General features: G+C 55.2%; 1 protein-coding gene across 4 annotated transcripts in view; it reads left to right on the plus strand.

The window, feature by feature from the left end:
• The window catches only part of NFAM1 (NFAT activating protein with ITAM motif 1), a 49,609-nt gene extending 38,529 nt beyond the window's left edge, over positions 1-11,080 (plus strand). For all 4 annotated transcript variants that reach the window (XM_065522055.2, XM_065522056.2, XM_074003628.1 and 1 more), the window contains 2 exons: positions 6,948-7,037; positions 8,832-11,080. In XM_065522055.2, coding sequence (XP_065378127.1) covers positions 6,948-7,037; positions 8,832-8,891 — 150 coding nt within the window. In that variant the 3' untranslated portion in view covers positions 8,892-11,080. The remainder of the gene's footprint in view (positions 1-6,947; positions 7,038-8,831) is intronic.
• Positions 11,081-13,039: the final 1,959 nt, after the last annotated feature.

Below are 13,039 nucleotides of genomic sequence, written 5' to 3' on the forward strand. Positions count from 1 at the left end.
CCTGGCTGGTTTTGAGTTCCTGGGCTCAAGTGATCCTCCCACCTCTCAAAGTGCTGAGATTACGGGCATGAGTCACCGCACCCGGCCCAATCCTGATACCTTATTTTTTTTTTTCACTTTATTGCACTGCCTGAGGTCTCTGATATAACCATGGTGAATAGAGGTGATGATAGCAGGCATCCTTGTCTTGTTTCCCAGTCTCCGGGGAAGGCTTTTTGTAAATATATTCTTCCTTCTTTGGGCGGATACTTAAATAATGTCCTATCTTTCTTCTTTTCTAATTTCTACACTTACAGCATGCATTTCCCTTTAATAGGGCTTTAGCTGCATCCCACAAGTTTTGATGTCATATTTTCATCATCTTTCAGTTTAAAATTTCCATTGAGAATTCTTCCTTGCCTCACTGGTTACTTAAATGTGATTTGCTTAATGTGATGTGGTGGCAGACACCTATAATCCCAGCTACTCGGGAGGCCGAGGTGGGAGGATTGCTTGAGCCCAGGAGTTTGAGACCAGTCTTGGCAACGTAGCAAGACCCCATTAAAAAAATTATTTTAAGTTAATAAGGATAAGGAAGGCCGAACGCAGTGGCTCATGTCTGTAATCCCAGCATTTTGGGAGGCCAAGGCGGGTGGATCACCTGAGGTCGGGAGTTCAAGACCAGCCTGACCAACATGGAGAAGCCCCATCTCTACTAAAAATACAAAATAATTAGCTGGGCATGGTGGCGAATGCCTTTAATCCCAGCTACTCGGGAGGTTGAGGCAGGATAACGCTTGAACCCAGGAGGCGGAGGTTGCGATGAACCAAGATCGCGCCACTGCACTCCAGCCTGGACAAGAGCGAAACTCCGTCTCAAAAAATAAATAAATACATAAATAAAAATAAGGATATGGAATATTTTATCAACATGATCAACAAACTTGAACTAATTCACATATATAGAGTACTCATTCAACCAGGCATGGTACATGTTATTTTCAAGTGCACACAGAATATAAACTGAGCCATAAAGCAAGTCTCAAAAAATTCAAAAGGATTAAAAACCACACAGAATATACTCTCTGATCACCGTGGAATTAGGTAAAAATAAAAAACACCACATAGCCATAATATAATTAGACATTCAAAACTGTTGAATGAGCACTGTCATTCATTAAGGATTAATAATTGATCCTTACTAATTAAACTTTTTTTTTTGGCTGGGTGCAGTGGCTCAGGCCTGTAATCCTAGCACTTTGGGAAGCCGAGGCGGGCAGATCCTTTGAGGTCAGGAGTTCGAGACCAGCCTGGCCAACATGTTGAAACCCCATTTCTACTAAAAATACAAAAACTAGCCAGGCGTGGTAGCACGCACCTGTAATCCCAGCTACTCAGGAGGCTGAGGCAAGAGAATCACTTGAACCTGGAAGGCAGAGGTTGCAGTGAGCCGAGATCGTGCCATTGCACTCCAGCCTGGGCGACAAGTGCGAGACTCTGTCTCAAAAAAAAAAAAAAAAATCTGCCAGGCGCGGTGGCTCACGCCTGTAATCCCAGCACTTTGGGAGGCCGAGGCGGGCGGATCACAAGGGCAGGAGATCAAGACCACGGTGAAACCCCGTCTCTACTAAAAATACAAAAAATTAGCCGGGCGCGGTGGCGGGCGCCTGTAGTCCCAGCTACTCGGGAGGCTGAGGCAGGAGAATGGCGTGAACCCGGGAGGCGGAGCTTGCAGTGAGCAGAGATCGCGTCACTGCACTCCAGCCTGGGCAACAGCGCGAGACTCTGTCTCAAAAAAAAAAAAAAAAAAAAAAAAAAAAAAAAAAAAAAAAAATCTGAGTTTGCTTTGAGAGAGATGCTGTTTAGAGATTCAAGTGGGGTTGACTCTGGTGTTCAGAGGATAGATGGTCTTCGGAAGCTTGTGGTTAAATGAGATCACCCAGCGAAGGGAGTGAAGAAGAAAGAGTCCCAGGATGGGCTCCAACCTTTACTCCAATCTTTACAGTTCAGGGTTCCACTGGTTCTGGAAAAGGAACAAGTGAAAGGGACTGAGGAGATGTGGTGGTGAGGCAGGGGAGGATCAGGAGAGTGTGGAATGTTCTGGAAGCAAGTAAAGACAGTGTGTTGAGGAGGAGGGAGAGCTCAAAGGTGTCAATGCTGCTGATTCATCAAGGAAGGTGAGGGCCGAGAACCGTCCATTGGTTTAACAATGTGGAGTCAATGGTGACCCTGAGAAGGAAGGTTCTGGTGAAGAGGAGGGCTGTAAGCCTATAAAGAGAAACAGAAAGGAGAGGGAGAGGGGCTGAAGGTGAGAGGGCCCTGTCAACGCTGGAGGAACTCTGTTCTAAGGTGCTGTGAAGAAAGGGCAGGGAGCTGGAGGGGGATGCGGGCTCAGGGAATTTCGGATGGAAGAAATCATAGCATGTTTGCAAGCTGTAAACCAGTATTGTACTGTTCACCCTATTTTGCAGATTGTGGAACTAAGACTCAGAAAGTGTAAGTAGCAGACCCAGTAAGCAAAAGGACAAGGCTCGGATGGGGGTTTTGGTGGGTCTGTCTGACCCACCCCGAAATCATGCCTTTAATATGTCAAGTTTTTCTTTTATTTTTAAATTCATTTTATTTATTTTTATTTATTTTGAGACAGAGTCTCGCTCTGTCACCCAGGCTGGAGCACAGTGGCGTGATCTGGGCTCAGTGAACTTCTACCTGCCGGGTTCAAGTGATTCTTCTGCCTCAGGCTCCCAAGTGGCTGATACTGCAGGCGTGCACCCCCATGCCTGGCTAATTTTTGTATTTTTAGTAGAGATGGGGTTTCATCATGTTGGCCAGGCTGGTCTTGAACTCGTGACCTCAGGTGAGATTTGCCCACCTCGGCCTCCCAAAGAATAGGTCAAGTTTTTTAAAAAAACAAATTGAAGTAGTACAGCTTTTTTTATTTTTTCATGTCATAATATGCCATGAGCACTCTTCCACATGAATAAAAAGCAAGAACTGACATAATTAAAAGGAGAAATAGACAAATCTACAATTATTCTGGCAGATTTTAACTAACTTCTGTTAAAAATTGAGAAAACAGACCAAAAAAATCAGTAAGGACCAGATGTGGTGATATGCACCTGTAATCCCAGCTTATCGGGAGGTTGTGGTAGAAAGATCACTTGAACCCAGGAGTTCAAGACCAGCTGGGCCACATAGTGAGACCTCATGAAAAACATTATTTATTTATTTATTTATTTATTTATTTATTTTGAGACAGAGTCTTGCTCTGTTGCCCAGGCTGGAGTGCAGTGGCACAATCTTGGCTCACTGCAACCTCCACCTCCTGGGTTCAAGCGATTCTCCTGTCTCAGCCTCCCAAGTAGCTGGGACTACAGGCGTCCACTACCACACCCAGCTAATTTTTGTATTTTTAGTAAAGACGAGGTTTCACCATGTTGGCCAGGCTGGTCTCGAACTCCTGACCTCAGGTGATCTGCCCTCCTCAGCCTCCCAAAGTGCTGGGGATTACAGGCGTGAGCCACCACGCCTGGCCCACTCCCTCATTCTTTCAGCTCTCTGCCCTAATGGGACCTTTCAGTGCAGCCTTTTCCTGACTTCCCTTTCAAAATTGCAGCCTCCCCTCTTTCCTGTCCCATCCCAACCTCCCTATCTTCCGCCTCTGAGTCTCTCCAGTGCCTTCATGGCCACCTTTTACTGTGATTATTGTCAATCTAGAGCCTCCTGGCGCCCAGCACACAGTAGGTGCTCAGGGGTCACCTATTATATGATGGGCAGAAGCCTGTTCTTACCTCCCACGGTGTCCGGGGTTCCACGGGGCCCAGCACAGGGAAGGGGAGACAGTAGCAAATGTGAGGCATCAGGATGTGATCTGTATCCTCCTTCAGCAGCAGTACTCAGACCCCCCACCCACCTGGCGACTCTGTCCCAGCCCAGCCTGGCCCAGCATCCTTGATCTTGCTGTCAGCCTCCAGTCCCTCCTGCTCCTGTTCCTGCTCCGAGCTGCCCCCGGAGGGACCTTTCTAACACACGACTCTGATGCCTGGTGAGGAAGGCCTTTAGGGGCTCCCCATTGCCAGTGCCTGGTCTAGAATGGAATTGCTTCTCCACGGAGTGTGCTCCTTCCCGAACAACACCCCCAGATCTCACCCATCACCCCCAATGTCCAGGACCCTCAGACTAGGTCCAGGTCCAGGGACGCTAACTGGTCTGCCTGGAGGAAGGCCTCGGCATTGACTTCACGCCTCTGCCATTTGGATGACCACTGGGGTCGGCACCATTGCCCACTGGGCAGCAGGAGGCAAAGGGCCTGGATCCCATACAAACAGCCACAGCCCAGCCCAGCCCCCAGCCTCCAACACCCAACCTAGCCCAGGCCAGCCCAGCTCTCAGGCCCCAACACCCAGCCCAGCCACAGCCCAGCCACAGCCCAGCCCAGCCCCTAGGCCCCAACACCCAGCCCAGCCCAGCCCAGCTTCTAGCCCCCAACCCCCAGCCCAGCCCAGTCCAGCCCCAGCCCCACAAGTGGCCCACTCCAAGGCCTGTGCAATCTCCCAGCAGATATACCTAAGGGAGAGCCAGGAGGGGATGGTTCAGGGGCTCAAAGGGTGTCCTGTTGCCAAGGCTGCACCCTGCATTTCACAGTCTGGTGATGCAGGTCATACCCTGCATATAAATGCACTCCAGCAGGTCAGGATTTGTCAAAGGCCTCAGTCAGCAGCTGCTAATTGGTGGCCACCTCCACAGCCTCCCTTGCCCTCAGCCCTGCAGCTGCTCCTGCCCTGCCCACTGCACCACCGCCCACTCGTCTATTCTCCGACTGCCCCACTGTATGGGTTGGGGGCCTGCAGCATCCCAGGACAGGCTAGTCTTCTCTGGCCCTGCATCGCCTGCCCTCTCTGGGCTCATATGTTCTGGGCAGCCTGGCTGAGCTGGACAGGAGGGAGAGGGAACCCCAGATCTGCTCCCCTGCCGAGACATGGGCAAGGAGGGTGCTCCCCTCCCTTCTGTCTGTGACCAGAATCATCCAGCTCAGAGAGACTGTCAGATCTGTGAGACCTCGAAGGGGCTGGGCCTGGGTGGGTGGAGGGTTGGGAGCACAGAGGAACATTCCCATCCTGGGTGCCAGGCCGTGGCTGGTGCTCCGGGCAGGCCTTGGAAGTTTCTCTCCACTGGAAATGAGGCTTCTTCCTGGGGCAGCCCTGGTCCCTTTCCTACAAGGAAGCAGGTTGGAAGCCCCTCTCCCCAGACCCAGCCTGTTTCTGGCTCAGAGACCCCTTGAACTCGTCCCCAGGTCCGCCCCACCATCCTCGTGTCTGATGCCCTTGAAGTGAGGGTCTCCCAAGCGCCAAATGGTTTATTACTTGGATTTTCATGCCCAGCTGCCTCTTGGCGCCTGCCTCCCTCCCTCCTTCCCTCCCGCCTCCCGCCCTCCTCCTGCCTCTGAGCACCACCTGTCTCTCCAGCCTGCCTCAGCAACCCCTGCTTGCCTGTTGCCAGGGAAACCGCCTCCTTGGCAACCAGCCGGCATCCATATGACACGTACACTCAGAAAGGAAAAGCTTCTGCTCTTGCTTAGGCTGTTGGTGAGCTCTGCTCTGAAGCCCAACAGGTTCTGAGGGAGGGTCCGGTTTGTGATCCCAGAGAGGGGAGGTGGGCAGGCATCATGCCTCTCTTGACCATTCAACAGCAGCTTATTAAGCACGTACTACTTCCCTGACTATGTGCGTGGCCCTTTGTGCACAATATCTCATTTAATCATGCATTGAACCTGCAAAATAGATGTGATTATTCCCATCTTACAGACGTGGAAATTGAGGCATGGAGAGGTTAAGGCTGTCAGAAGTCAGAGCCAAGATTCGAACCTACTCTTGTCTAACTTTAAAGTCCTGGTTCTTTCTACCATCTTGAGGTCTCTGGCTAGGCCTCTCTTAGCTGGGCCAAGAGTGAGTGGGCCTAGGACACAACCGAGTGGTGGGGAAGCCCCCTCACTGTAGTTCATCTGGTGCTGCTCCCTTTGTGCCAGGCACCGCTGTATAATCAGAAACCTAGAGATAGACTAGGCATAGTCCCTGCCCTCAAGGGGTTGCCATTCTGGTGAGATGCTGATGGGAGCAGGACTCTGACATAACCCAGTGCAGGAGCCATGAGGCCAGGGGCAGGGCCTCCAAGCCCAGCTGAGCTCGACACTGACCCGGGCTTCCTGGGAGGAGTCTTGGGCTGTGGGGGGCCTGTGGTCAGAGAGTGGGTGGCAGGAGCTTGACACCTCCAGGGAGGCGCATATGGGTGATGACGGCAGCCCAGGTGGCCCGAGAGGTGTGGCTGAGGGACATGAAAGGAAATTGACAGGCAAGGGGGATGAGGGGTGTGCTGAGAACCAGGACCGGACTCTGGAATCCCCCAGCAGGGCACAGGCTCGATGGCCAGGGAGTGTGACCCCAGTGGGTGCCTGGGTTGTCCTTGAATACAGGCTGGGGTGGGGGTTGGGGAGAACTAGAGGGTGCGGGTGGGTGGGAGGACCCTCATAGGGGCCGGGGCTTTGAACAGGGGGGTAAAGGCAGAGATCATGGGGGCATCCTGTTGGAGCAGTGGCCACAGGTATCATGCAGGGGGCTGCTGGCTGCAAGGCCCTTAAGAGCCTAGGGACAGCGGGAGGAGGCCTGGCCCTTCCTCTTGCCAGCCCGGTGGAAGCCTGGATAGAACCCTCCAGGTGGAACACAAGGCTCTACTGGAGGACCTTAAGGGGGGTTAGGGAGGTGGCTGAGAACAGAGAGGGGTCAGCCCTGTACAGGCAGGGAAGGGGCAAGGTGACTCTGGGAAAGGGGGTGGCAGGTGAAAAGATGTGGCTGGGCTTTGCCCTTGCCTGGGGTCCCACGGTGGGGTGTGTAACAGGCAGGGGGCCGGCTGCTGGGGCTGGGGACTGCCCCTCTGCACACTTGCCCCTGATCATGGCACCCCGTCTCCTGCAGGCTCTGCAGCGCCGCGAGACCGAGGTCTACGCCTGCATCGAGAGTGAGGATGGCTGCCCACCCACCGCCAAGCAGAGCCCCGTCTCCCAGGTACGCAGGCGCTGGGACACCACACCTGGCTTCTCACTCCAGCTGACCCTCCTGTCATCAGTGAAGTGGGGGCGGGGGGCAAATGGGACATGGAAGTGAGCCACCTGCTGTGGAATCCCAGCCTTCTCTTGGTGGCAGCTGGCCTGCTGATTAGGAGGACTGGTGGGCCTGAGTTCCTGCTCTGTCCCTTAGCCGCTGTGCAGCCCTAGTCGAGGTGTCTGACTTCTCTGTGTCTGAATCTCATTTTGTGCAGACTGAGCATCCTAACAGTGCCTACCTCATAGATGTTCAGTGAGGGTAGAATGTTGTACTGAGAGAGCTGCCTGGAACCCAGCTGTGCCCATGCACTGTGAGCTATTGTAACTACCACTGGGCACAGTGTCCACACTGGCCAATCAGACAGGGGTGTTAGGCTTCCAGCTGCCCCCAGGTTGGGGTTGGCTAAAGTCTGGAGTTAGAGTGTGAGCTAGTAGAAGCTAGGGTGGCCTGGTCAGGGCTACGTGATTGTCATGATAGGGCCTCAGGCATATTACCCAATCATATTTTCTCTCTCTCTCTCTTTTTTTTTTCTTTTTTTTTTTTTTTTGAGACAGAGTCTTGCTCTGTCACCCGGGCAGAAGGGCAGTGGCGGGATCTCAGCTAACTGCAACCTCTGCCTCTCGGGTTCAAGCAAGTCTCCTGCCTCAGCCCCCCGAGTAGCTGGGATTACAGGTGCCCACCACTGTGCCCACCACTATGCCCAGATAATTTTTTGTGTTTTTAGTACAGACAGGGTTTCACCGTGTTGGCCAGGCTGGTCTCGAACTCCTGACCTCATGATTCACCCGCCTCAGCCTCCCAAAGTGCTGGGATTAAAGGTGGGATTAACGGGCCCACCGCACCAGGTACATACTTTCTCTCTTAAACCTGTTTGCTCATCGGTAAAGTGGATGAGCAATGATTTCCTGCAATATCAACTGCCCCTGAATTCAAACATGTTCCAAGCTGAATAACATCTGCACCAGGGCTTTCAGCACTGTGAAGTGTGAGGTGTTGTTCAGCCAGAACAGGAGCCCACAGGCCTCTTGGAGCATCCATCAGGGGGTGTGGGCGGCTGGCACTTGGCCTTCTCTGGCCCAGGCCAGCACTGTTTGTTAAATTGCCTATTCTCAAAGCCCTTTCTATACTCAGCCCTCAACTAGACCCTGAGTGAAAGCAGGGCTTCCCTGACCCTGGGATCTCCAGGGATACCTGGGCCATCTCAGGCAGTGCCCACCCTGTGCCAGGCCCCGGGGTGCTGGACAGGAGAACTAGGCATGTCCCTGCACTCTGGGAGCCATAGTCTGCAGAAACAGGTCACTGACCCCATGGACACACAGAGGCATTTGTAGCCCTGTTGTGAGGGGTGGTCTTCTGGGAGGGACCAGCCAGGACAGGGAGGGAGGGGGTCCCTCGGACCCTACGATGAGCCCGCAGGCAGGATGAGTAGGAGGCAGTCATGGAACAGATGTGTCTTTGGGAGGAGGTGTATCCCACACAGAGGGCAGAAGGCAGAGGGCAGAGCTGTGGGGGAAGCTCTGAGGCTGGAAGGGCAGACCCATGTGGATGGAGGGCAGCGAGCAGGGGTGGGGAGCGTGGTGGGGGAAGAGGCTGGGGAGGTGGGTTTGGAGACAGAGGGCAGGCCCATCAAAGCTACACAGGAAATAATCTGTTGCCCTCTGGCTAAAACTAAATTAGTGCAAGTTCATTCTTTTCCTACCTAATGGTCATTCTCTCTCTTTCTCTCCCTCCCTCCCTTTCTTCTTTTCTATCCAGGAGAGACTGCATAGATTCAAAGATGATGGCGAATTTAACCTGGTCTATGAAAATCTCTAGGTTGGGCTCCACTGCCCATAGAGCTTGCCCTGGGTCAGAGGATGGGGCAGCCTCTGCCACCAAAGGACTTGACTTGAGTTGGGAGTAAGGCCCCCAGGGATATCCCATCATCTCACATTCAAGGCACTTCCCGCCTTGGCATGCCCCACTGCCCCCATTCTATGCCCTAGCCGCCAAGGCTTTCACATCTTGCGGCCTTTGCCCAGGCTGTTCCTTCTGCCAGGCAGGCCCTTCTTCCCTGGCGCAACCAGCAAAGTACCCCTCAGTCTTCAAGGGCTTTCCTGGATGCTACTCTTGCCCAGAGCCCTGCTCACCACCTCATGCTTACAGAGCAGCATGCTCTCTTGGCTCTCTTGGCACCAGACAGCTGGCACCTCAGCCAGCAGGGCAGCCTCTGAGCTGAGGGAGGTCCCTGCAAGGGCCCCTTAGTAGCGCTGTGTGGGGAGCCGAGGTGTGGAGGAGCTGGGGAGCAGCTATGCAAACCCCTACCTGCCCAGCTGGGCCAGGGGCACGAGGCAGCCAGTCAGGGTGGGAGCAGGGGCTGGCGTGGGAGGTCTGGGGGACAGAGAAGGATGATGGACCCCGCAGAGGCAAGACTGGGATCAGGGACAGATCTGGAGGCCCAGGACATGGCTGAGAGGTGGTCAGCAGGCTGGGGGCAGAGAGGGCTTGGGTACAAGCCGGTGAGGAAGGAGATTATGGCATGTTTGGGATGAGGGCAGAGGGATGGATGAGGGGAGGAGGGTGCTGGCTAAACAGCAGCTGAATGAATGGCCTGAAGTTCCCCCTCCCGCAAGGGTCCCTGCTCCCATTGGTCTGGCCCTGTATGCACACTGTCATCTCCTTTGTCACCCTCTGCTCCAGGCCTTCCCCACTGCAGGACCTCAGCTGTCCCTCCTTCTACCAAACGCGCAGTCCCCCAGAGTTCCTTCTGTCTGGCCTATCCTGTGCCCACCACCTGCGGCTTCATCCAGTCCTCCTGCTCTGTCTTTATCTGCCATAGGCCCCAGCTCTGGCCCCCTGTGGATTGAGGTCCCAAGTGGTCCAGCTGTGGGGTTTGGTGCTGGGACCCTCAAGGGCAGCCGGAAGGTCCCTCTGAGGCAGAAGCTCAGGCCCCATGGGGACAGTGGCTCCCTAGTGCCTGGCCCTGAGCCATTTCTGCTGTTCTGAGTGCCCATATCACCCTCACTTCCTCCTCACAGCAGCCCTGCACTGTGGCCAGAAACCCATCCACAGGCAGGCAGTGGCTGGGGTCTGGGTGGCCCCGGGCTGTTAGGCTCCGCTTCCTCCCTCCGCTCCCCCATGTCTCCCTGAGTTCTCCCACCTTTGCTCATTTGTGAAATGGGCAGGTCAATCCTCCCATCCCCCCGTGTGGGCTGCCCCAACCCCAAATGTGCCCAGGGAGGGTGGGGTACCCAAGGCACAGGCCCTGGCCCTGCCCCCAAGCAGCACTGGGCTACCGCTCGCAGAGGCACCTTTGGTTCTGCAGGTCACGCCCCTCCCTGCGGAGAAGGGAAAGCTGGTGGTAGAGGCTGGGCACAGATTGGCCCAGAAGTCATCCCTGGGCCCTGCTAGGGTGGCACCAGACTTCTCTGGTCCCGCAGGACAGTCAGTGACCTCCCAGCTTGGTTCTGGGCCCCCACCTGCAAGCACACATGGCAAGGAGGGCTTTTGCAGGCTCACATAACCAAGTGGCAAGGCCCCTGCTCCCAGAGGCTGGATTTGAATGAACTCCAGGCCTGTTTGGGGAGGTGAAGCTGCCAGGTGTGCACAGGGGCCTCCCAGGCTCCTGGCTCCACCAGCCTGAGGCGGGGGCAAGGGTCACAGCAACGGGGGACAATGCCGCTCAGGGTGCAGTGAGCTCCCCTGGGAATACTGAAGCCAGCAAGACCAGGAGAGCGCCACCTCACTGGGCCTGCCTCCCCCACCTCCTGGGCCTCTCTGACCTCAGCTCCTGGACCCTGGATCCTCTGGCTGGGACTCAGCATTTTCCAGTCTTTTTCAGGGGTAGAGAGGGGAGCCTGGGTTGAACTTTACCACCGTGCCCTGGCCCAGGCATCACAAACACGGCCTCCCTGTGGCTGCCCTGCCCCCGACAGACCCCGATTAAACCCACACCTGGCCTTGGCCCTCCCCTGCTCCATACCTTGCATAGTTTTTACCTCACTTGGAATAAAATTCCAACTCCTTCCTGTGGTCTAGGAGGTTCTTGGGGCGACTCATCACCCCTCTGGTGGACACAGACATTGCCAGCGTGGTGATCGTCTGTGCTTGGTTCAGGGCAAGGCTGGGAGGCAGTGGGTGCCGAAGTCTTCAGTGAGCAAGGAGAGAGGCTAGGAGGAGGAGGAGGAAGAGGGCACAGCGTGGAGGGATGGGACCCTAAAGGGCTTTGACCCAAGGGAGGGTGGGGTAAGAATGTTCTGAGGCCGGGCGCGGTGGCTCAAGCCTGTAATCCCAGCACTTTGGGAGGCCGAGACGGGCAGATCACGAGGTCAGGAGATCGAGACCATCCTGGCGAACACGGTGAAACCCCGTCTCTACTAAAAAAAAAAATACAAAAAACTAGCCGGGCGAGGTGGCGGACGCCTGTAGTCCCAGCTACACAGGAGTCTGAGGCAGGAGAATGGCGTAAACCCGGGAGGCGGAGCTTGCAGTGAGCTGAGATCCGGCCACTGCGCTCCAGCCCCGGCGACAGAGCGAGACTCCGTCTCAAAAAAAAAAAAAAAAAAAAAAAAGAATGTTCTGAGACATTCTTGGGCGACAAAGAGGACTGAGCACCTGTTCCCCAGCTCCCAGGACTGAGAGCCTGCAGAGACAAGCTGGGGCAGGGCGAGGGGTGGCAGGGAACTTCAGGGTGGGAGGTGCATGGGGCAGGCGGGAGAAGGAAGAACAGAGAGGGCATGAATGGAAGCTCCTGGGGTACAGGCTTGCTTTCCACTATGAATGGGTGGAGGAGGGAAGAGAAGAAAATTGCTTTAGAGAGCCACGCAGGCTGGGTGGCCCCAGGGCCTCCCTTGAATCCCTGCTCCACCTCTCACAGGTGGACTTATGGACTTGTGGATTTGGGCGAGTCACTGGCCACCTAAGCCTCAGTTTGCAGTGACAGTTAAGACAGCTCAGGCCGGGCTTGGTGGCTCATGCCTGTAATCCCAGCACTTTGGGAGGCTGAGGCGGGTGGATCACTTGAGGCCAGGAGTTTGAGACCAGCCTGGCCAATGTGGTGAAACCCCATCTCTACTATAAAATACAAAAATTAGCCTGATGTGGTGGCATGCACCTGTAGTCCCAGCTACTCGGGAGGCTAAGGCAGGAGAATCGCTTAAACCTGGGAGGCAGAGGTTGCAGTGAGCCAAGGTGGCACCACTGCACACCAGCCCGGGTGACAGAGCATGCTCCGTCCAAAGCAAAAAACAAATAAACAAAAACGCCACTCAGTGTCTCAGAAAGGACAGACGGGGACTCCTTGGCTGAGGCAGAAGCTCAGTGGGTGTGCATTTCCTTCAAGATTCATCCTTCAGAAGATATAGGCTGCTGGGGCAGTACAGAGGGGTCTAAGTGAGAGGCAGGCCTCCCTAGGAGCTGGGGCCCTGGGCTCTCTGCAGCCATGCCTTTAAGGAGTGCCTACGGGGTAGCACGATCAGGTGGACAGGCCAGGGCTGCCCAGAGTTGGGGGTGGGGGCAAGTTAAGCAGAGAGGTGAGGGGAGGAGGGTGCTGGCTTAGCAGGAGCTGAGTGAATGGGCCTGGAGGGGAAAAGCTAAGGGCAGGGGTGGCTTGAGTGGAGTCGGTGAGGCCCAGGTGAAGGGGAGCTGTGGATCTTCCAGGACTGGCGGATGTGAGCAGTCCTCAGTGGGGACTGGGGTTAGGGCGGGGAAGGGAAGCCCCAGGCAGCCCTGCAGACCCCTTCCCCTTCCGGCAGGGCAGCCGTGTCTCTGGGTCTCAGCTGATGCTTCCCTTTGCCCACTGGCCCCTGGCCTAGTGGGATTTCCCGTCATCTCTCCGGGCCCAGCCTGCCCTGCCCTCCTAGGTCTTCCCAACCTCCCCTCTGCAGAAACATCTCAGCCATGTCTGGCACCCCCAGGCTTCCCTGCCCGCCTCTAGGAAATTGACCCCTTCAGTGGGTTTCAGCCTCCAACACCCCCCGCCCTGC

Source organism: Macaca fascicularis, chromosome 10, assembly GCF_037993035.2.
Source record: "Macaca fascicularis isolate 582-1 chromosome 10, T2T-MFA8v1.1".
Classification (NCBI taxonomy): Eukaryota; Metazoa; Chordata; class Mammalia; order Primates; family Cercopithecidae; genus Macaca; species Macaca fascicularis.